Source organism: Sus scrofa, chromosome 1 (genome assembly GCF_054392235.1).
Source record: "Sus scrofa isolate SSC_HxYL_T2T_F1_AM1 chromosome 1, Sscrofa_HxYL_maternal_Yorkshire_Landrace_v2.0, whole genome shotgun sequence".
Taxonomy (NCBI): domain Eukaryota; kingdom Metazoa; phylum Chordata; class Mammalia; order Artiodactyla; family Suidae; genus Sus; species Sus scrofa.
In genome coordinates this window covers 53,135,150-53,160,311 of record NC_139383.1, presented here as the reverse complement: position 1 = coordinate 53,160,311, position 25,162 = coordinate 53,135,150, and the positions used below count along the sequence as shown (strand labels likewise).

General features: G+C 38.7%; 1 protein-coding gene and 1 long non-coding RNA gene across 10 annotated transcripts in view; both read right to left on the bottom strand.

Annotated features, from left to right (window-relative positions):
* CYB5R4 (cytochrome b5 reductase 4) overlaps window positions 1-25,162 on the bottom strand; it is a 99,163-nt gene that overhangs the window by 46,113 nt on the left and 27,888 nt on the right. For 6 of the 9 annotated variants that reach the window (XR_014805242.1, XR_002343379.2, XR_014805243.1 and 3 more), the window contains 2 exons: window positions 17,017-17,117; window positions 10,396-10,477 (listed from right to left, as the gene is read on the bottom strand). Coding sequence is in view for 6 of the 9 variants with exons in the window: in XM_021089555.2 (XP_020945214.2) it covers window positions 10,396-10,477; window positions 17,017-17,117 (183 nt within the window). In the remaining 3 variants the exon portion in view is untranslated. The remainder of the gene's footprint in view (window positions 1-10,395; window positions 10,478-17,016; window positions 17,118-25,162) is intronic. The other 3 variants (XM_084959260.1, XM_084959250.1, XM_084959239.1) reach the window with 1 other exon arrangement.
* On the bottom strand, window positions 3,673-9,226 carry LOC146406079 (uncharacterized). The gene is made up of 2 exons (XR_014805253.1): window positions 7,102-9,226; window positions 3,673-4,498 (listed from the first exon to the last, which is right to left on the bottom strand). It is a non-coding gene; the product is annotated as an uncharacterized LOC146406079 (long non-coding RNA).

The window sequence follows — 25,162 nt, the reverse complement described above, 5'->3', positions numbered from 1 at the left end:
AATGATCTACCTTAATGATCTAAAATATCTTTAAAATTTTTCAAAAAAAATTTTTAAGAAGACTTTACTAGTCTAGAAAACTGAGTCACAGAAATGAAAGAGATTATTTCTTAATAGTAAAATATTAAGCATATTTACATCTGAGTCATTTTTAGGCACATGAGATACTTTCCCCTTTCACAGGTAATCTAAGAATCTGTCTTGATCAACTAATTCCATCATTTGGTCAGCTCCATGACCAAGAAAATCCACATCTTCTCATAATGTTGGTTAGACTGCATTACTCTGATAAGAGCCTCTGATTTCTGGAGAGTTCAGGGCCACTTAGAAGGTGGGAGCTGTGATCTACCGGCATTCTACTTACTCCTTTTTCATAAAAGGACTGGGTAAGAATGTTTAATTGTGACCCCAATCTAGTTTACCTCTGCTGCATGGAGTCACAGAAGGATCCCTCAGGGTAAAGAAAGTTTAAAAAAAAAAAAGTCCTATCTTACATATATACCCATTCTTTTACTAAATATATGTCGACTATCATCTTTTTTTTTTTGGCTTTTGTCTCTTTAGGGCCGCACCCGAGGCATATGGAGATTCCCAAGCTAGGGGCTGAATAGGAGCTGCAGCTGCTGGCCACAGCCACAGCCACAGCAACGCCAGAAAGCCACGTCTGCGACTTACACCACAGCTCACGTCAATGCCAGATCCTTAACCCAGGGATTGAAGCAAGGGCAGGGACCGAACCCGCAACCTCATGGTTCCTAGTCGGATTCGTTAACCACTGAGCCACGATGGAACTCCCCAAATCACAATACTTTTTAAACAAAGAATTATAAAAAGCAAACTGCTTTTCCCTTGATAAAGACCCACTAGTATTATGTGTTTTATATATGACCTTGTTAGCTTTTCTGTTTTCTTCCCAGATATCACTCCCACACTAGAAGCCATGGGATAAAGGAAAAACTATCCTTCCAGAAACAACCAGCTGTGGGGATGCCTGCAAAATACTATTTCTGGATCTTCCCTGCACTGGGGTCTGGCTGGTCTCTCCACCTAAAAGATGGTAGAGGGATCTTACCCTTAAAGAAGCCCATGTAGAAGATTCCTCTTCAGTATATCCATTGTGCTCCCCACTCCCTCATAACTCCTCATGTCAGCAAGTCTCTTTCTACTGACTGTTCCCACTTGTCTCCAATTTCATTGTCTATTCCCATGTCATGTAGAAGTTTGAATTGTTGAATGAACACACGCCTAAGAGTTATAGTTTACTACCTGCCCCAGTGTAATTACTAATAGAGCCTCCATTCATTCTCAAGTCTGCCTCAGTTTGGACAATTACACGGTTACCCCATCTCGTAGTCTATATCCATAAGTCTCTGGCCGACAGACTTCAATGATCTGTCCCTGCCTATAGATCAAAGGCATAGGAGATACTGTTAAAACACTTCACTGAGTTCCCACTGTGGCTCAGCAGAAACAAACCCAACTGGTATCCATGAGGATTGGGGTTTGATCCTTGGCCCCACTCAATGGATTAAGTATCTGGCTTACTGTGAGGTGTGGTGTAGGTCAAAGTTGAGGCCTGGATCTCGAGTTGCTGTGGCTGTAGCTTCGTGGCTGGCAGTTGTAGCGCTGACTGGACCCCTAGCCTGGGAACTTCCATATGCCACGGGTGCGGCCCTAACAAGACCCAAAAAAAGACAAAAACAAACAAACAACAACAAAAAAAAAAACACACATTAAAAAAAATAAAAACATCTCACCTTAATTATCATGAACAATCTTCACTTCTGACACGTTAAATCTTTCTCTTTCATTACTGTCTCTTTTATACGGTCTACTCTGTTCCAGTTAGCCTGAGGTTCAGATTATATCTTGCTGGATCTTAACTCTCTACTGTTACAAAAACCCTATCATCCATTTACTTGCCATCAGCACTTTCCTGATTTGTCAAATTCCTGTCTTGCTTCCTAATGCTTTCCAAGTTGTCTCACTACCTGTGACTGGCCACGCCCTAGCAAAACACTTATAATCCAAAAAGGCTTTACAGTGAAAAAGAGATTCACAACCCCACTCTAACAGGCCCTGTCAATAATAATGGTAATACTTTATTTTTCACAGAAACAGAGCCATGGTAATTCATATTGGTACGTGTTAATAATTACAGGGATACAAAAAGGAATCAAAAACATAAGTAGCCTCAGCATTTGTAGCAGCAGAGGGGCAAAAGCAGCCTCTGTAGCTACAACCACTTCTGCTATCGCCAACCATATGTTGCATCCAATGTATCAAGCGGTTAGCAAACATGTCTTAATTCTCACAATGACTGCCGATGTTTCATTCTTAAATCCCACTTTACTGCTGAGGAAAAACACTGAGATCTGTTAAGTGATGCTGAAGAACACAACAACTTATGAGTGGAATTTGAGGCAGAGATGCGACTAGAGACCACGTTAGTTTCTTTGAAATGTGTGCTCTTTCTACAGATCATGCAGCCTCAGGAATCAATCCCAGGTTAGAAACAGTGTGAAAAAGGAAACTTTTAATTTATGAATACACAGCATCTCAGAGTCCATTTTTCATTCCGGGTAAGAAATACCTTTGCATTTCCCTGAACTAGGTGGTTAGAAGGAGAGGAAACATTCACTAATAGTTTAATTCTTACCATCAGGATTTAGTCAGAAATCCGGCTTTCTCAACCCTTCTGATTTTGGTCTCATAAATTTGTTTGTTAATCTTAACTACCTTTATTTCATCCTTGTTACTGAATGACTTTATGTTGTCAGTTATTTTCTCTCAGAACCATCAAGACACTGTTCTATTTTTCTTGGTCTTCTGTTGATGTTCTAGTAAATCAGCTGTAACAGGTACCAAACTACACTAGTGAGTTAGCTGTCAATTTACTAATCGTTGCTTTGTTAGTAAATGCGTGTCTGTCTCTGGCTGTTCTTCTTACCTTCTCACTGTCTTTGGTGTTCCACGGTTTTACTACAATGAGTCTGTGTACGGATTTTTTTTTTTTTTTAATTGGGATTTGCTGAACTTGCTTAATCTGAGGATTTGTGATTAATCAATGCTGACTGATCAAAATTTCCACCCATTATCCTTTCAGATGTTGCCTCTTCCTCATTCTCATGACTATTTCCTTCTGGAAATCTGATTACAAATAATAGCTATTATTACTCTATCCTCTGGATCTCCGGCATATTTTTTTTCACTTTTTCTCTCCTGTGTCACATTCTGCATAATTTCTGCTCCTAAATCTTGCAGTTCACTGAACTCTACTATGTTTAAACTCTTTTTATGCTATGCACTTTTTATTTTCACTAGCTCTATTTTTCATTCCTAGAAGTTCTATTTTTTAATTCTACATGATTATTTTAGCAATCTCTTGCTTTTACTCATGTTATCAAATCATTCTTATTTTCCTAAATATTCGAAACATAATTATTTTATTCTGTTCACAAATAATAAAGTCCAAGAGGTGATATTCTACTTTTGTTTCTGTTGACCTGTTGCCTCATGTGTGGTTTGATTTTTTTTTTTTTACCATGCACTAATAACTGTTGATGTGTATTTATGGGAAATTTGAGAGTTTTACGTTGAGAGTCTGTTTCACCATTAAAAACATGTATATAAATCAGCCAAGTAGCCTGGGAAACCAGTAATAGGAGACCATTTTATTTCTTGGTATGGGGTTTCTAAGATCACATAGGTGGTATATATTTGAATGCCCAACTTTATTTTTGGCCATGCCTGTGGCATGTGGAAGTTCCCAGGCTAGAGAATGAACCCGTGCCACAGCAGTGACACAAGCCACTGTAGTGACAACGCCCGATCCTTAACCTGCTGTGCCACAAGGAGACTCCTCAATTCCTAACTCTTACGTGGGCAAGACTGTGATACGAATTCTTTCCTCTCCCTCATGACCTCATAAATAAGGTCAATGTAAACAAGATACCCTGACTTCTCCCTTTCCTGTTGGACAGATATTTCCTTTAAGCCTTCCCATTTCAATGATCATATAGATTTCAGGAGCCAAGTCGTAGGCAGGAATCTCAGTTCCAACTCCCTGCCTTCACAGACCCAAAAACTGGCCTCCCATTTCCTACACAATCATTAAAATTCCTGTGTGGCTCTAAGTTTCAAATATCTGATCAATGCTTGGAGGAAATGGAGGCATCACAGCTAGCTTATCATTCTGGATTGCTGCTTCTAGCTACCTTCCCCCAACCCCTCCCCCAAATCTGGGGCTCTCTCTAGAATTGACTCATTTTAAATGTTGTTTGCTGTATTTGGTGAAACATTTTGAAGATTATCTATCTTTCATTTCCAGGGAGGAAGGAGGAAACCAGAAAAGTCCTTTCATTAGTTTCTTCTATGGCACAGAAACCTGAGCTGGCAAGCTCGCACTGAATGGTAGTACAGAGAAGCAAATGGCCTTTAGAAAGAGATTATTAAACAAGATACGTGACATTCAAGATGGAGAAAAATTAAGAGTTCCCTTCATGGCTCAGCAGTTAAAGAAGGATCCATTAGGATGTTGGTTCGATCCCTGGCCTCTCTCAGTGGGTTAAGGATCTGGCATTGCTGTGAGCTGTGGTGTAGGTCACAGACTCCGCTTGGATCCCACATTGCTATGGCTGTGGTGTAGGCTGGCAGCTGTAGCTCCGATTCGACCCCTACCCTGGGAACTTCCATATGCCGTGGGTGTGGCTGTAAACAAACAAAAGACAAAAAGACCCAAAAAAAAAAAAAAAAAAAGATGGGGTAAAATTAGTCACTTAGAGATTTTAGTTGAGAATCCCCTGCTGGCAGTGAACTGGTGATCTCAGGAGCAATTTAAGAGAAAGGAAAGCCATTTGTTTACAAAAGTTAACTGGCTTGGAAGAATTTTACTAGTTTCTTTTTGGTATACAAGCATACCTTGTTTTACTGTGCTTTGCTTCACTGAGTTCCGTAGATACTGCATTTTTTTTTTTTTAAATGAACTGCACCCACATAAGATAGCAAATTTAATCTACAAATGGGTGTGATCCAGCTGCTCCATCAACTGACTGTTCCCCCATCCCTCTTCCTCTCCTCAGGCCTCCCTGTCCCCTGAGACACAACAATTTGAACGTAGGCCATTATTAACCCTATAATAGCCTCTAAGTGTTCAAATGAAAGAGTCATCCATCTCTTACTTTCAATCAAAAGCAAGAAATGACTGAGCTTCATGAGGAAGTAATGTTGAAGGCTGAGATAGGCTGAAAGCTAGGCCTCTTTTGCCAAACAGCCAAGTAGTTGAAGGAAATCCAAAGTGCTACCCCAGTGAACACACAGATGAAGAGAAAACCAAACAGCCTTATTGCTGATACAGAGAAAGTTTTCATAGTCTGGATAGAAGATTAAACCAGCCACAACATCCCCTTAAGCCAAGCCTAATTCAGAGCAAGGCCTAATCTCTTCAATTCTATGAAGGCTGAGAGAGGTGAGAAAGGTTATAGAAGAAAAGTGTGAAGCTAGCAGAGGTCTGTTCAGGAGATTTAAGAAAAGAAGCCTCCTCCATGACATAAAAGGCAAGGTGAAGCAGCAAGTGCTGAAGGGGAAGCTGCAGCAAGTTATCCAGAAGATCGAGCTAAAATAATTATTGAGTATGGTTCCACTAAACAACAGACTTTCAAAAATGTAGACGAAACACCATCTATTGGAAGAAGATGGCATCTAGGACTTTCACAGCTAAGGAAGAGAAGTCGATGCCGGGCTTCAAAGCTGCAAAGGACAGGCTGACCCTCTTGTTAAGGGCTAATGCGGCTGGTGATTTTAAGTTGAAGCCAATGCTCATTGACCATTCCAAAAATCCTAAGGCCGTCAAGAATTCTACCAAATCTACTTTGTCTGTGCTCTGTAAATGGAACAACAAAGCCTGTATGACAATACATCAGTTTACTGAATATTTTAAGCCCATTGCTGAGACCTTCTGCTCAGAAAAAAAAAAAAAAAAAATTCACTATAAAATAGTACTGTTCTTTGATAAGTCACCTGGTCTCTCAAGAGCTCTGATGGAGACAGACAAGGAGATTCATGTCGGTTTTATGCCTGCTAACATAATGTCCATTCTGCAGTCCATGGATCAAGGAGTCATTTCAACTTTTAAGTCTTATTATTTAAGAAACACATTTGGTAAGACTATAGCTGCTAGAGACAGAAATTACTCTGACCGATCTGGGCAAGTAAATTGAAAACCCTCTGGAAAAGATTCTCTATTGTAGATGCCATAAAGAACATCTGTGATTCATGTTTAGAGGGTCAAAATAACAACATTAATAGGAGTTTGGAAGAAATTGATTCAAATTCTTATGGATAACTTTGAGGGGTTCGAGACTTCGGGGGAGGAAGTAACTGCAGATGTGGAAACAGCAGGAGAATTAGAAGAACCTAAAGATGTGACTAAGTTGCTGCAATCTCATGATAAATTTTGAACAATTGAGGAGTTGCTTCTTATATATAAGCAAAGTGGTTTCTTAACATGGAATCTACTTCTGGTGAAGATGCTATGAAAAGGTTACTGAAATGACAATGAAAGATTTAGAATACAACATAAACTTTTGGTTTCCAAAGGAGACAGTTTGGGGGGTGGGGGGATGCACTGGGGGTGTAGGATGGAAATCCTACAAAATTGAATTGTGATGATCATTGTACAACTATAAATGTAATAAATTCATTGAGTAATAAAAAAAAGACCAAAAAAATAATAATAAAAAAATAGAATACAACATAAACTTAGTCAATAAAGCAGCAGGGTTTAGGAGGACTAACTCTGATTTTTATTTTTATTTTATTTTTTTTTTGTCTTTTTAGCTATTTCTTGGGCCGCTTCCGCGGCATATGGAGGTTCCCAGGCTAGGGGTTGAATCGGAGCTGTAGCCATCGGCCTACGCCAGAGCCACAGCAATGCAGGATCCGAGCTGCGTCTGCAACCTACACCACAGCTCACAGCAACGCTGGATCCTTAATCCACTGAGCAAGGGCATGGACCGAACCCGCAACCTCATGGTTCCTTGTCGGATTCGTTAACCACTGCGCCACGACGGGAACTCCTAACTCTGATTTTTAAAGTTCTACTGTGGATAAAATACTATCAAACAGTAACGCATGCTACCAAGAAATCATTCTTGAAAGTAAAAGTCAATTGACACAGACCACCTCACACTGGTCAGAATGGCCAACATTAAAAAGTCTATAAATAACATGTGGCAGAGGATGTGGAGAAAAGGGACCCCTCCTACACTGGTGGGAATGTTGGTACAGCACTATGGAGAACAGTATGGTGGTTCCTTGGAAAACTAAAAATAGAACTGCCATATGACCCAGCAACCCCACTCCTTGGCATATATGTGGACAAAACTATAATTCAAAAAGATACATGCACACCAATGTTCATTGCAGCATTATTTACAACAGCCAAGATTGACAGAGGAATGGATAAAGAAGATGTGAGGGCATGTGTGTGTTTAGTGGAGTACTGGCCATTAAAAAGAATGAAATAATGCCATTTGCAGCAACATGAATGGACCTAGAGATTATCATACTAATGAAGTCAGAAAGAGAAAGACAAATGCTATATGAAATCCCTTGTATGTGGAATCTAACACAAATGAACCTATCTATCAAACAGAAACAAACTCACAGACATAGAGAACAGACTTGTGGTTGCCAAGGAGGTAGGGGAGGGATGGACTGAGAGTTTGGGGTTAGTAGATGCAGACCACTACATGCAGAAGGGATAAACAACAACTTATCACAGAAATTAACACAACACTGTAAATCAGCTATACTTCAATTTAAAAAAGGCAACTGATATGGCAAACTTCAATGCTGTCTTATTTTAAGAAACTTCCACAGAAGCCCCAACCTTCAGCAACCTCCACCCTGATCAGTAGGCAGCCATCACATCAAGGCAAGACCCTCCATCTGGGAAAAGATTATGAGTTGCTTGAAGGCTCAGATGATGGTTAGCTTTTTATAGCAGTAAAGTATTTTAAAGTTAAGACAGGTACATTTTTTTGTAGATACAATGCTATTGCACACTTATCAGTAGAGTATAAACATAACTTTTACATGTACTGCGACATCAAAAAGTTGATGTGACTTGCTTTATTGCAATACTTGCTTTATTATGGTGGTCTAGAACTGAACCGGCAATACCTCTGAAGTGTGCATGTATACATGCATTGCTTATTTGTTTCACAGCAGTAGGAAGAAAAAGAAATAATCCTTTTTTGTTTTATTTTTCTCCAACTGATTTTATTTCACTTACCAAAATACCTTTAAGGTGCCATCCATATTGTCACAAATGGCAAGATTTCATCTTTTCTTATGGCTGAGCAGAATTCCATTGCATATATATTCCACACCTTTATTCATTCACCTGTTAGTGGGCACTTATATCTTTTCAAATTAGGGTTTTCATATTCTTCAGATAACTAACCAGAAGTGGAATAGCTGAGATGAGTCTTTTACAGGCAGAAAACAGTTAGGTCTTGTTTTTCAATCCATCCAGCCACCTGTGTCTTTTAACTGATGAACTGAATTCATTTACATTTGGGTGATTATTGCTAAATGAGGGCTTAGTACTGCCATTTTATCTTTTGCTTTCTGGTTGTTCTGTTTCTCCATTGTTTCTTTTTCTTCGTGCTTCTGACTGCTGTTTCAGATTTATGGTTTTTTACAACTTTCCCGATTTCTTCTTTTTACATGCTTTGTTTCTCTGCTCTAGATTTATGTTTTGTGGTTACGAGGTTTGTATAAAACATCTCATAGATAAAATAGTCCTTCTTCTGCTGATAGCAACTTATTTCCATTTGCCTATATAGGTCCCATCCTTTTCCTCTTTCCCTCTTATATTTTTGTTGTCTCAAATTAACCTTTTTAACGTTTTAGCTCATTACCAAATTGAAGTAGTTATAGATATTTTACTGCTTTTTTCCCCTTTAACCTTTAGGCTATAATTTTTGAAGTTTTTTGCACAACTATTATGCTCATGCTAATTTGCTTATATTAATTCTTAGCCCTATGAATCACTGTACAGATGAAAAAAACCTGAGGCTCAGAGACAGAAACTTGCCCAAAGATGGCACAGCCAATAGGCCATGGAATCAGGGTTCAAACAGAGGTATGCCTGCAATATTTCTATACTGTGGGTGAGGCCTCTTGCAATAAGGTCTTGAATTATAAAATGCACTGAACCAAATAAATGAAAGCAGACTCAGGCTAAACAAGCCAATTTATTCTTGATTTGGATGTCAAAGTCAAGAATTGCTCAAAAGAACTCCAGAGGATAGCAAAATCTCAAGAACAATATAGGATAAAAAGTGTTTTTTTGACAATCAAAATAAAATACTGTATTTAAAATTAAAAAAAAAAAAAGAGTTGCTCCAAAGAAATGACTGCATTCCTTCCATAGTAAAGGATTAAGCATAGTATTCCTGTTAATCCTACTGCATGTCTAAATTTTTCTCATAGGTCCTCTTGAGAAGAAGCTTTGGAGGAAGGAGATGTCTCCAACGCCTTGCAGATTGTACAGCAGCAGTTCAGAAGATAAAGGGGAAGAAATAGTTTTTTTCAAAAGTATTTTCAAATCAAAACATGGGTTTTCTATGGTAAAGAGTCAAGGAGTAAGAAGGTTCAAGGCAAATGGGAGACAAGGTGGGGAGGGAGAATTTTACTATATAAATTTTCAAATTTTCTTATTTTTGAGTCATGTGAATATATTACATATTCAAAACATTAAACCCTAGAAAATTAGTCTCAAAGTCAACTCTAACCAAGTGTTCCAGCTACGCCATGTAACAACAGAATAAAAGACTAGTGAAAACCAAACAGAATAAAGTTCTTTCCCTTCCATAATGCTTATCCTCACACTATGAATGCTCTCTCAAAACATGTCAAATTTCTAAGGTAGGAGTTCCCGTCCTGGCGCAGTGGTTAACGAATCCGACTAGGAACCATGAGGTTGCGGGTTCGGTCCCTGCCCTTGCTCAGTGGGTTAACGATCCAGCGTTGCTGTGAGCTGTGGTGTAGGTTGCAGACGTGGCTCGGATCCAGCGTTGCTGTGGCTCTGGCGTAGGCTGGTGGCTACAGCTCCGATTCAACCCCTAGCCTGGGAACTTCCATATGCCGTGGAAGCAGCCCAAGAAATAGCAAAAAAAAGTTGAAAAAAAAAAAAGTTGAAAAAAAAATTTCTAAGGTAAAGTCATTGTTTCATTCTAAAGTAAAACCTTTACAATGGCTAGACCAGGAGGCCAGTGAAAATGAGAACAATTTAGCGATTTATTTAAATCTATTTGCTGAAATCCCCATAAAAGACAGTCCATGTGTGTCACACATCAATGCCAATTTAGCCCTGGCTCCACTTACCTTTAGGGAGAGCAGGTTTAATGGCCATCCTGCCAACCAGGCATTCTTTCAGCATGGATTCATAGTTGACCCAACGATGAACCTGGTGCAGGAGAAAAATGACAGAAAAGCAATATGGCTCTATATCCATAAGATGCCCTAATTTTTTCCTGATGAAAACTAACAAACATGCTTAGGAGTTCTCGTTGTAGCTCAGCGGGTTACAAACCCCACTAGAATCCATGAGGATTTGGGTTTGATCCTTGACCTCGCTCAGTGCATTAAGGATCCAGCATTGCTATGAACTGTGGTACAGGTCACAGTTGTGGCTTGGATCCCACATTGCGGTGGCTGTGGCGTAGGTCTCAGCTGTAGCTCCAATTTGATCTCTAGCCTGGGAACCTCCATATGCCGCAGGTATGGCCCTAAAAAGAAAAACAAATTTTTTTTAAAACAAAACTAAACATTCTTACACTGCTCTGAAAAACTAAGTAGATTCAATTACCAACAAGGAAGTGACAGAACAGTAGTATACACAGGGACTATTTAGAACAATGTTCTCAAAGTGCTGTCTCAGACCTCTGGAGATCCCTGAGCCCTTTCTGTTATCCACAAGGTCTCCATTAATTTCATAATAATACTAAGATATCATTTGCCTTTTTCACTGTGTTGAAAAAGCAATGGTGGGTAAAACTGTTTACATCTTAGCACAAATCAAGGCAATGGTTTCAATCACTGTATTCTTTACCACCACAGACCCATGGGGGCGGAGGGAGTTGGTTTCATTTAAGAATATCCTTCACAAAATAGAAAAACAACTTTCTTAAACCTTAATCCTTGATTACAAGTCTTTTTTATATGCTCTGTGACAAAATGGGAAGTTCTCAAAAACAGCTGCAAAGATGACTGTCTTGAGGAAAAAACACTTAGGCAATTGTTTGATTTCCATATTAATCTGTGTTTCTCCTTGAAAGGCTGTTTATATGCAAAAGAAAAAGAATGACTGATAAACTAGTTATTCAGACTTGGGTGTCTGATGGACATTTTCTTCAAAATGAACAAGTGAGACTGTCACTTCAAGGAAAACCACTGACAATTATCTGTTGCAGACTTACTGGTGGGAATTAACCTTTGAGGAGGGCACCTTCTCAATAAACATTAAAAGCCTTAAAATATGCAGCTCTTCTACTCAGTAATTTAGGAATCTACCTGAGAAAACATCTGCATATGCACAAAGATACAGGGATCAGGATACTCATCATAGCACTGTTCATATTAGCAAAATACTGGGAACAAGCTAAAAGTCCAATTGTAAAGGAAAACTGTAATATATTATTCAAGAAAATGCTATATAATCACTAACATAGTCAAGTCAAATAATACCAATACCAGAATCTTTATGTATGTTCCTGAGTAAATAATACACACTAAAATAGCAAATATGTAAAAAATACATATGTAACTACAAATAGGCACTCACTAATTAATATAAATTGAAATTTTATTTTCCAAATACTTATGGAATATCCAGTAATGTGTAAAGTACCATCTCTGGGATCTATGGGGTTGGGCAGAGTTTTAACAGAGAGATGAAGGAGAAAGATATTCAAGGAGGTGCGAGGTATGAGTCTGTCAATCATGAAACTGGTGATTTGCTCAAAGCACTTCAGTTTGCTCAAAGCAAGTTCATGCTGAGAATATTTACCCTGATACATTATTTTTTGGTCTCTCAAATACCAGACTAATGACTTAAATTTATTACACTGTCAATGGGGAGCGTCTTAAGGAGTTGTAGAGCAAGGTGTTAAGATGACTATGTTTAAGAATACTATTTTAGCTGTCATGTTATCTAAACTAGTACTAAAGAAGCTATCTGGACAGTACTTAAATATCTGGGCTAGAGAGCATGATGACTTAACCTAAGGTAGTGGGAAGAGAGGAAAGGTGCAATGTTTAAAGACAGCATCACATGATTCCACCAGTGTTTGGATATTGAAGCACATTTGTTACCAAGTCTGTAGTGCCAGAATCATACCCCTGCCCCTCTGAGTTTCCGGAAACTAACTGCCCTTATCTGAGTTTCAGGCCCAATTACAAAAGGAGAAAGTGTAACCAAACTACATGCCCTGTGGGGCTCCTAGGCACACAAGCCTTCCTGTGTCCTCCATTTCTAGTTTTTTTGGGAATAAGCCTCATCCTCCATGACTTTCCCTGAGTTCCAAAGGGCAGCTGCTAATCAGGGAAGGAAGGAGATGCAGAAACCAGGGAGAGACAATCAAGAGACAATAGCGCAGCCTCAGGGCAGGGTCCTGGTTCCTCCTTAAGGAGCCCTTCTGTAGAACTAAATCCCCCCAACAAATGGAAGACCTATTTGATAAAGCATTCTTCATTCTGGGAAGAAGGAGGACCACCAGAACCAGTCCTGGGGCCACTAAATGACAGCTTCAAAAGACAATGCAAGCTTACCTCTACCCTGATCTATGTCCCTATATTCCACTCCCCCAACTATAAAACCACCTCCTAATACCTTTGGGGGAGAGGGCACAGTCTTTAGGCATTAGCTTGCTGTGGCCCCCTCTGCCTGGCAAAGCAATAAGGCTATCTTTTTCTCCTTCACCCAAAACTCTGCCTCTGAATTTCTACTCAGCAACGGCAGACAGAGGCCAAGTTTTGGCAACAGAAGCTGTAAGGAGAAAAACAAGAACTGGTGAAAACCACGTAAGCCAAGATGGCAGAAGACCTGACCTCCAAAGGACCTTGAGTCCTCATTATACATTCACTGTAATATGTTAGCATGAACAATGGCACACCTACCAGCACCATGACAGTTGACAACTGCCATGACAACAACCAGAAGAACCCACAAAAGGAATGAAAAGAAGTGTCGCCTCAGTTCTGGGTCTAACCACACCCCTGTTCTCGGATAAGTCATGAATATTTCTCCTCCTCTCTTACCTCAACCTTCCTATTATATATGTGTCTTAGCCTGAGTTAGGTTGAGAAGTTGACCTGTGAACTAGTTCTTACTTCTCCACTCTTTGGCCACTGAATAAAGCTTGTGCTATTCCAATCTCAGTGCTGGTTTTGTTACTGGCTTTGCAAATATGAACAGAAAAAGAACCTCTGTGGCTGAAACAAGGGGTCTCCCTGCCCAAGCTAAGACCCTGATTCTGTAACACAATAAGAAAAGGCAAAGATTACTCAAGTAGTTTCAAGTCTTATTACCAGAAATAGGAAATAGAGTAGGAAAAACAAAAACAGAAAAACAGAGGGAAGAAGATGAGTTGATATTATTTGAGGGCACACTGACGTTAAGTGCCAACAAGTTATCAATTGCCCATCATACATTTGGAAAGATATAAAATAAGAAGTCAGAAGTGAGATCAAAGCTAGAGACAGAAACCCAATAATAAAGAGATTACTGGAGTTCCCGTTGTGGCTCAGTGGTAACGAATCCAACTAGTATCCAAGAGGACATGGGTTTGATCCCTGGCCTTGCTCAGTGGGTTAAGGATCCCATGTTGCCATGAGCTGTGGTATAGGTCGCAATTTGGCTTAGATCCCACGTTGCTGTGGCTCTGGTATAGGCTGGCAGCTGTAACTCTGATTCGACCCCTAGTCTGGGAACTTTCATGTGCTGTGGGTGGCCCTAAAAAGCAAAAAAAAAAAAAAAAAAAAGAGAGAGAGAGATTAGTTAATATTCTGTGAACAACTCAAATACTAGACACGACTAAATTCTCAAATACTAAGCTTCACCACAGTTTCTAGAATATAAAGTTGTTTATTTCTGTGGTGAGTACAAGTCATAAATAAACATCACTGGTCTTATAAAAGCTGAGGGGAATATTGCAATCTGACAACTAAAGTGTGGACAAAGAATGTAGCCTGCCATTTCAGTAAATAAGATGCTACAGCCATCAAGCTATCAGTCACTGCAGCTGCCCCCCTCTGATGCACCCGAAGGGGAATTCAGGATGGAAAAAAAAATAGGATACTGGCCCTAGATGGTTAAAGTGCATATCAAAGGAATAATTTCAATAAGTCCAGATTCTTGCATCTTCCCATACATAGAAAAGCACTAAAATCATTAACTTGAGAAGTCTGGTATTTGTGATTAGTAGTAATCTTTTGATGTTCCATCATATGATTTTTTTCCAGCAAAAACTCCTATATATGCTGGCTTCTCCCTTACCTCTTAAGGATAGTTCCTCGGAGCTATCTGAGAAGCTGTTTCTTGGCTAGAGTCCTCAGCAAAGCCCTGAATAAAACAATTCTCAACTTTGAGAGTGTGCATTTTTTTCAATTGACAAAAGTATTGTTGAAACTGCTAAAGAACTTAACAATATAGCAGTTCTTGTGACTTCTCCAAAACAAAGTTACTTAAACAAGGTCCATATAATCACATAGCACTGAGACATATAATTAGGACTAGATGTTATGGGAAATTCTTCCTGTGGAAGAGTACCTTCGGAATCAAAAGCTTACGGGACAGATAAAAAAGAAAAGTATGGCAGACAATGTTTTCTAGTAAATGTTCCCAAATGTTCCCAAGCTTGTTTGGGGGGAAGTTCTTGCACCAGGGATCGAACCCATGCCACAGCAGTGACCCAAGCAACATCAGTGACATCACCGGATCCTTAACTCACTTGAGCCACCAAGGAACTCTGTGTTCTCAAACTTTTCTATTTGGCTTGCATTGCTAGCCAATAATAAATACCAAATGACAGTGGAAATTTACCTTAAATCAGAAATAAGAACCTCCCAAGGAGAATCCTATTACCACCAACTGTAACAGAGCAGGATGCTATGCAACCTTCCAGAACAGAACCCACCCCTCCCGCCATGTCCTCCACCTGCCTTTGGCTGAAGAAAAACTTTGGTCAAAGATTAAATTTAATCAGAGAAGTGAGAAAATACAGAAAGAAAGGAAAACAGTCAAGCAAGACAAAATAATAATAGTTCAGCCATTAAAGTCAAAGACATTTAGTTCCCCCTCAAGGGCTATAGATAATATTCTGAGCCATATCCTTTGAGTTATACTCAAAAGGGGTTGCAGATACTGAAACTCCCACCAGGCAGGAGAAGTCAACTGCATTCTGCCCACAGGCACATGGACTCCCAACCTGCTGGAACCAGAAGGTTGATAATGTTGACTCCCAATTACCTCATCACCAGCCAATCAGAAGAATGTTCACAAGCTGATCACACACCCCACAACCCCTCTCCCTCACCCTGTCTTTAAAGAGCCTTTCCCTCTTTAAAGGGTTTAAGGGAGGGATGGAGTGGGAGGTTGGGGTTAGCAGACGTAAGCTACAATACAAGGAGGGGATAATCAGCGAGAGCTACTGTATAGCACAGAGAACTATATTCAATGTCCTATGACAAAAGAATGAAAAGAAGATGGAAAAGAGTATTTCTAAAAAAGAGTGTGTACATATAACCAAATCACACTGGTGTACAGCAGAAATTAACACAACATTGTAAATCAACAATACCTCAATTAAAAAACAAAAACAAACAAACAAAAACCTTCCCTAAGAGCCTCCCAGGAGTTCCGGTTTTTCAAGCCGCTTAGCTGCCCTTGACCTCTTGCTTGGTGCCTGCAGTAAATGCTGCACTTTCCTTCACCACCACCTGGTGTCAGTAGATTGGCTTTATCACACACAGGTAAGTGGACTTAAGTTTGGTTTAGTAATACAATGGACAACAATAACTTTTCTCAAACCCAGGAAAAACATGAACAACAAATGGGATTCGGCGCTTCCAAAATATGCATCTAAGTACATTAAAATACAAAACAAATTACGTTTCTGGCATCTTGGTCAAAAAATAAATCCTAAAATGAATCAGAAAGTAAGAGGAACAGAAATCAAATTTCACTCGTTCAGAAAGCAACACTAAAAATAATCCAATCTGTTTCAGGTGTCTCAATGGTAAAAATCCAGAACTACAACATGGCTAATCATCACCAAGATACTAAAGATAGTATATGTAAGACAAAAACAAACTTCTATTCTCCTCAGGAGAGTTGTTTCAAAATAACAGTTTAGCCAATGGATAGTAATTAACACATTCTATATTATTTTTAAATAGTATAGGAGCTAATGTTTTTAATAAATATAAGGGAGAAAAGTAATTAATTTCCATCTTTTGACACATACATACAGAATCTCTGCTACCACTCAAGGAAAAATATGTTTTTTCCTATTCATTAATGATCTTTCTACATTATATGCAGATTCAGTATAGCAAGACAGGCCAATTATGTAACAATCCCCAAACGAGAAAAGACCAAGAGCAAAGAAACCAAGTGACCTGTTCTTTCCTATCACTGCCTCCCCTAAGTCAATCATCACCAATATCAAAACCGGTCAAATCAGTAAACAGTTGCCAGCAGAGGAGGCAGCAAGCCCCCAAGAGTAGACTCCTAGATACAGATTTGGGAGCATCTCTAAAATGTTAGTAAGGTAATTCAAAGGCAAATTAAATGAACAGTGGCTACTTATGAGCATCTTTCCACACATCACAATTCAAGCCAACACATCTGAAATTTATGGAACTATTTTCTTCTTACCACTGTCCCGCCACAGAACCTAAGAGTACACTTGCACTGTGATAGAACGATTGCGTTCAGTACCTTACCTGATCAAAAAGGTCAGTACCATCTGATCCTGCTGCTCTCATAAGTTCCTCTTCTCCACCAGGATGATACTCCATATATGGGCTGACATTATAAACAAACCCTACATCAAATAAGGAGAAATAATACCCTAAATGAACTTCTTTAAAAATGTACAAATTAGAAATAGAAGTTTCAATAAATCTTTCCAAATACATCCCACTTAACAAACCATGATTTCCAAGTATTAAGAATACAAAGGGAAGGGTCTGAGGTTTCACGATACTTGCAAGCTAACAAGTTAGCCTGCCAATTTCATGGGTCCTGACAAAAAACGTAAGACACCTAAGTTAAAGACAAAGGACAGCTTAGTAGATACATCAATAGCAGTAATGAGAATATCAGCATCTGCATGAACTCCCTGAACCCCAATTCCCACAGAGCTATGTGAAGAGGGCCAGATAACACCTGTACACACAATGTGCTGCATGATGGAAAAGGAACATTGAGCTTAGGAAATGCGATCTTTGACAATGGGTGGTAAATACACCTGCTCTTTGTTCTGGAGGGAGACATGACCTCTGTGATACTGAATAGCAAGCAAACCTGTCCTTTGCTCTGGACAGAGACACTAGCTCTACTGCGAGATGTGCAAAAGACCTATAGAGAATTGCCTCCCAATACACACCAAAAAATGAAACACCATATATAATTTTTTAAAGTTCTCTCTCTCTTCATCCCTCTCCCACCCCCACTTCCCCCAAAACACTCTCATATTACCACTCCATCCTCCTTTAAAGCCCTGGTAGGAGAATGGAGCTGTCAACCATGTCTGATCATCTCAGCAAAGACTGAGTGATGGTGATAGGCCACTGAGACACATGCTTTGTGAAAGCGAGCACAGTTCTTTTCTGCTGTTGCACAAGGAACCAACAAGTATTGTTTAGATCTTAATAATCCTTTCGCCTTCCCCAAATATTTATCTGTTCATACATTTGACTATATTTTTGTCTTTTTTTTTCCTTTTTTTTTTTTGCTTTTTAGGGCCACACTTGCTGCATTTGGAGGTTCCCAGGCTAGGGGTTGAATTGGAGCTGCAGCTGCTGGCCTACACCACCGCCACAGCAACTCGGAATCTGAGCCTTGTCTGTGACCTATACCACAGCTCATGACAACACCACATCCTTAACCCACTGAGTGAGGCCAGGGATCAAACCCACATTCTCAAGGATCCTAGTCGGGTTCATTAATCACTGAGCCATGAAGCAAATGCCATATGTTTTCTTTTTTTTTTTTTTAAGAAAAGGAATAGGGAGCAAAAAAGAGAGAATTTCTCAATGAACAAGTGAATTTTTTTTTTTTTTTACTAGATAACAGACAAATCTAGCCCTCAATATACCTTAAGAGTGCAATGAGGACAACTAGTTTTCTTACAGCCAAAGCTGTTCCTTCTATAATTACTGCCATGAATTTAAATAACCTCAGATAACTTAAAATGTTCATCCTACATAATAATCTTGGAAGGAAAGGAGAAGTTGAATTTCAGACCCAAGAAACACACTACAGTTTTTCCACCAGTTTAATTTTGGAAAATAACCAACCACTCCAGATTCTCTATAAAATTGTTTAAAGGCAATTTAGGCAACAAAAAGAAGTAACTTCACAAAAAATCTCTGTTTTAGCAGTCCTCCAAGTAAGTCAGGGAAAAAAAAAAAAAGCTAGCAGAATTCCCTCTTCTCTCCTTCCCCATACACCTTTCCCCACCAATTTTAGAAAGAAGTTTTGCTATTGTTTAATGCTCCAAAATCCACAAACCACAAATGTCAGTTGTAATGTTTAGAATCAGCATTATTCCCAACGGGCTTTTAAAGATAGAGAATGTCTTCCAAGCAAAAGAATTTCAGCCTTTTTCTGCAACCACATCTTGACTCAAGTTCTTGAGTTTCTCAGGAACATGAATCTGTAAAACATGATCATCTAACCTTCCATGATAGAATTCCATGTATCTCAAGCAACCAGCAGAAAGATGACTAGGCTACCAGCTATCCCTGATCAGCACAGAAAGCCTGAGACATCCCACAAGCGTTCTCTGCTGCCTCCCTGTCCTTTTTTTTTTTTTTTTTTTTTTTGCCAGTGTCCATGGACATTTCATTTTTGCAGGCTCAGAAATCTTATCTGTAAAGTAATAATTCTCCCACGTATTTCAGATATTAAATATATAAAATCATTTAATCTATGTAAAAATATCGTTAAGTGGGCCATTTTAACTTGATTGACAAAATATGTGGCTTCTGTATCCTCGGTCATAAATTTGTACCTTTTTTTTTTTTAATGATTTTTATTTTCTCCATCATAGCTGGTTTACAGTATTCTGTCAATTTTCTACTGTACAGCATGGTGACCCAGTCACACATATATACATACATCCTTTTTCTCACATTATCATGCTACATCATAAGTGACTAGATATAGTTCCCAGTGCTATACAGTAGAATCTCATTGTTTATCCGTTCCAAAGGCAATAGCCCTTTAGATGGACCCTTCTCTTCTCGTAATCTACCTTCCTTTCTGATGGAGGGGAATCACTCTGGACCTTAAGAACTTCCCATCCTCTTCACATAGACAATACTAGAAATGCCTATAAAACCCCTCACTATAAGGAATTAAGATTGTGTCTTGGCCCAAGAAATGTTAGATCTAATCACACTTGGCAGTATTAGTAATTCACTAATTATGAGACAAACTCAGCCCCAAAATGCAATGTGTGCATTTCCTCTGGTCTAGAGGCTTGCTTTCCCCTCTTTTGCTTCGTCTTTCTGATCTCCATTTTTTTTCCTTTTCAAAAGCATTTCCTAGGAGTTCCCATCGTGGCTCAGGGGTAACGAACCCAACTAGTATCCATGAGGACTGGGTTTGATCCCTGGCCCCCGCTCAGTGGGTTAAAGATCCGGCATTGCTGCAAACTGTGGTATAGGTCACAGACATAGCTCAGATCTGGAGTGGCTGTGACTGTGGTGTAGGCCAGCAGCTGCAGTTCCAATTCAACCCCTAGCCTGGGAACCTCCATGTAGAGCCTTAAAAAGACCAAAAAAAAAAAGGTTCTTTGGGGTCCTGGGGTTCCTTCATGACTCAGAGGGTTAAGGATCCATTGTTGTCACTGCTATGGCTCTTGTTATATAGCTGTGACACAGGCTTGATCCCTGGTCCAGGCAGGCATGGCCCCAAAAAAAAAAAAAGTTCTGTGGGGTTCTCAATAATTTTTAAAATAGTAAGGAGACCCTAAAACCAAGAAGTTTGAGAATTACTGCTATAACTAAAAGTGGCATTTTTATAACTGGATTTTAAAATAATCTTTGCATTAAAATTGAAATACAAATGTAACTCCAGAACCCCACATATTCATGCAACAAAAATTTATTTAATGCCTATCATGTATACCCAAAGTATTCCTATTTACTTCATTTTGTTGGCTCTAAAATAATGGTTCATCACTACTGTTCATTTTATCAGCTCTAAAATAAGTGAAGGAAAAAGGTGTGTCCACATAATATCTTGGCATATTTCACTGTATTCAAATACACACATTCATTTTTGCAAGTACTGTGACTACTCTGCCATCTTGTGCTCAGTAAAGACATTGCACATTATTTTCATTACAGGTCTGAGGTTTATCTAGTTCTAACAACTGCTGAGAAAGGGTGTTAAAATATGCAACAATGGTTAATGGGTTTGAACTCTTTTCGACTCTATTACTGTTTCCTTCATGTATTCTGAAGCTTTCTTATGAGGAATAAACAGTCTTCCTGATAAAGTGATCCTTTCAATATTAAGAAATGTCTTTACCTCTAGTAAGATTCTTTGTCTGGTAGTAATTTTTACCTAACATTAATATAGTCCAACCTTATTCTGTTTACTACTTAGATAGTATATTTTTTCTATACATTTATTTCAACCTGTATCTTTATATTTAAAGTGTATCTCTCAGATATCATGTAGTTAGGTCTTGATAACACATACACAAACAGAAAAACTGTCTTTGAATTAGAATAGCTGGTCCATGTACATTTATTTATTGATGTGACTGAATTTTGAGTGACCATCTTATTAGTGTCTCTTCCCAGCCCCAGGTTTTCTTTTTTTCTCCTCCAAGTTTTCTGTTAGTGTCCGTTTCTCATTCCCTGACTTCTTTTGCGTTGAACAAATACTTTTTTAAATTTCATTTTATCTATTGGCTTTTTAATATACCTCTTTGAGTTATATTTTAAGTGACTGTTCTGGAACTACAATATCTATCCTTAGGTTTAACCACTTATGCTTGTGTTAATTACCACTTCACATGTAATATAAGAACTATGCACCACACTCTATTCCTGATACTTTATGTAACCCCGCAATACAATGTTACAGTTATTGCTTTAAAAAGTCATATATTTTTTAAAAGATTAAGAGGAAAAAGTAATCGTATCTCTGTATTCACATACTTACTATTTCCTAAGGATGTGAGCTTGCATCTGATATCATTACCCTTTAACTAATGAATTTCCTTTAGAACTCCTTGTAGTGTAGGTCTGCTGATACAAAATTCTTAGTTTTTGTCTATCCAAAAAAAATTTTTTTTAATGCATCTGCATTAATGTATCTTTAATAATATAGAATTCAGAGTTGATAGTGTTATTTTTTCTCTTCAGCATTCATTTATATTGTGTCCAGGTGTTTTTCTTCCAGCTATTTTCAAGATTTTATCTCTGGCTTTTAGCAGTTTGAATACAATGTGCCCCTATATGATTTTCTTTGTATTGATTATGCTTGGATTTGCTAAGCTTCTGAATTGACAATTTTATGTCTCTTATCAAATTTAGAAAATTTTTAGCAATTATTTCTTTAAATATTTTTCTATTCCATTTTCCCATTCCTCTCCTTCTGGAATTCCAAATAAATACATATTAGATGTTTTAATTTTATCCCATAGGCCCCTGAGCCTCTGTTCATTTTACTCTCTGTTCTTCAGATTGGATGATTTCTATTAATCTGAAACTTCACTAAGCTTTCTTTTGTTGGGTCCAATCTTTTATTAAGCCCATTTGGCAACATTTTTTATTTTATAAATTGTATCTCTCAGTTCTACATTCCCACTTTTTATAGTCTCCTATTTGTTCGTTCATTATGAACAATGTTGAGATTTCCTGAGATTTCATATTTGTTCATTATCTATCTGTATTCCTTTACTTCCCTGAGTATTGTTTTAACAGGTATATAATGTGCTTTAAAATCCTTGTGAAGTTCATTTGGATCATTTCAGGGTCAGTCTCTAATAACTGACTTTTCCCTTCAGCATGTCTAGAAATTTTGGATTATATTCTGGCCATTGTAAATGATACGTTGTAGAAACTCTGGATTCTGTTACACTCCTCTAAAGACTACTAACTGTTTTAGTAGGCAATTAACTTGATTGGACTCAAACTCCAAACTCTGTTTCCCCTTTGAGGAAGTGAAAACTAAAACATCTCTTGAATCCTTTTTAGGCAGCCTAGAATCTGTCCATATGCAAGACTTAGTTTCTATCCTGCTCTGAATCTCTCTTCTTGGATTTTCTTCCTCATTTTCCAGTTAATACAAATGCCCCAAATTCTGTCATTCAGTCCTTTCAGCCAGTAAGACTGGGAGCCTCCATCTAAATTTCAGCCACCCTTTATAGCATCAACTTGGGCAAGATCTCAAGTAAGAAAGGGCAATTCACTCAGTGACAGTTCCTTCTTCTAAATATAAATGACTCTTATCCTCTAGTTTCTGACTGCTTTTGGATGCTCACCAGTGTTTTTAGACAGTTTTTTTTGTTTGTTTGTTTGTTTTTAGGGCCACACTTACAGCATATGGAGGTTCCCAGGCTAGGGGTTGAATCAGAGCTACAGCCACTACCCCATGCCACAGCCATCACAACACCAGATCCAAGCCCTGTATGTGACCTACACCACAGCTCACAGTAACGCCGGATCCTAGCCCAGTGAGCAAGGCAAGGGATAGAACCTGTATCCTCATGGATGCTAGTCAGATTCGCTTCCACTGAGCCACGATAGGTATTCTTAGACAGTTTGTTTTTTAATATGTTGTTCTGAGTTTATAGTTGGTATTTGTTGAAATGTTAGTCCAGCAGGAGCTAATCAGCTACAAAAACAGAACTCTGTGTATTATTTTAGAAAACTAGGCATTTACCTTGCTAATGTCAATGGAGACAAATGGAAAAGAAATTAATGAAAGGTAAATGGATTTTATTATGATTTAAAGTGACTACAACCTTGGTATTTAAGAACAGTAACTAGAATGTAGGCTTGCAAGATGTTGGATAATAGAGTATCTTAGGATTTTGGAATTAAAAACACTCATTTGTCTCTCACACTCCAGAAAACTTTCTAATGACTGCAAAGAATAATAAGACATAAAATGAAGTTCCCACTGTGGCTCGGCAGGTTAAGAACCTGACACAGTGTCCTTGAGGAGGTAGGTTCAATCCCTGGCCTCTCTCAGTGGGTTAAGAATCCAGTGTTGCTGTTGCTGCAGTGCAGGCTGGCAGCTGGCTGCAGCTCCAATTCGACCCCGAGCCTGGGAACTTCCATACGCCACAGGTGAGACTCTAAAAAGAAGGAAGAGAGGGAAGAAGGGAGGAAGGAAGGAAGGAAAGAGACATAAAACCATATAGAAGCAGAAATCAGAAGAGATGACAGCAATAAAGTTTGGGAGGCTGAAAGCCAAGTAATAAGGAATAGTGTACTTAGAATAAGAAAGGTAAAATAAGGCCTATGTATAAATTGGAAGGGAATCTATAAAAAAAAAAAAAAAAGGCCATTATGTGCAACAGAACCCCCTAAAGATGCAGTAATCAGAGATTAGTTTTGAAAGTGAGGGTGCAGGAGGGCTCAGATTCAATATAACAAGCAGTATAACCCTTAAATCTCCTCCCTCATCCCACACAACCAAGTAACAAGGCCCTTCGCAACCGCAAAAAGTACAGATTTATTCTCTAGAGACAATGAACCACAGAGACAGTGTAAACTCAGGGAAACAGCACACTCAATGCAAGAGGGGCTTGAACTAAAAATGAGAAGCAAATGTCTGCATGTCAAAACATTAAGATACAGAGTTCCCTGGTGTCCCAGTGGGTTAAGGATCTGGCATTGTCACTGCTGTGGCTCAGGGTGCTGCTGTGTTGTGGGTTCAATCCCTATCTTCTGCATGCCATGAACACAGCCAAAAAAAAAAACAAAAACAAAAAAAATTAAGATTTACCTCCTGCCATTTATCACAGCAGAACACTTACTTACAGATGATTGAAGGATTCTAGTCCATAAGAGAAGACATACAATGAGTTGGAAATCCCTACAACTACCTCCAGTTAATTCATAAAAAACGTTCTGCCTATACACATGGAACCTCCCTTCAGCTTTCTGGGCCATCACTCTCACCGTCATGGGACAAAACATTTGAAGAAAGCCTATAAAATTATAATCAGTGTCTATAATACCTATTAAATTGTCAAGCTTTGGTGTAGTTTTTAAAAGGAAGAAAAGAAGACTATAAATGATACCACCACTACTTCAGAGAAATCAGAACCAGGAAGCAACCGTGCCAAATACAACTTAGAGCTTCAAACTACACCAAACAATTTCAATGATAGCCAGTCCAATTTATAAAAGAGGTATAAGAATCTGGTCTGAATACCTCAGTTTGCACAGGAAATTTTAAACAAAAGGTGATTATAGGCCTCTAAGCACTTCAGAAGGTCAACTGGCCATAATTAGCAAAGGTCAGCTTATGTGGCATTATTAGTATTAGGAAAAACAGCTCTGACATTTAACTAAAAGGAAACTGACTAGTAAAAATATTAAAAATTAACCACCAGTCTGAGCAGTCACTTACACTCTGAGTATTTTGAAAAATAACCACAAACTTCTGGAAAGAATAACGACCAAAAAACACTAGCAACAGCCATACTTACTAATCTTAAACTGGATCTACAACTTACATCAACAAAAAACAAGGTATCCTATCTCTAAAAGATCAGTTTTCCTACCTTTCCCCCCTCTTTCCTACTCCATGGGATCATTTCACTCTGTGTGCCTATGCCTTAGGTCTACCAATGACAGCTACCAGTACTGAACTGCCTTGCTATTAGTA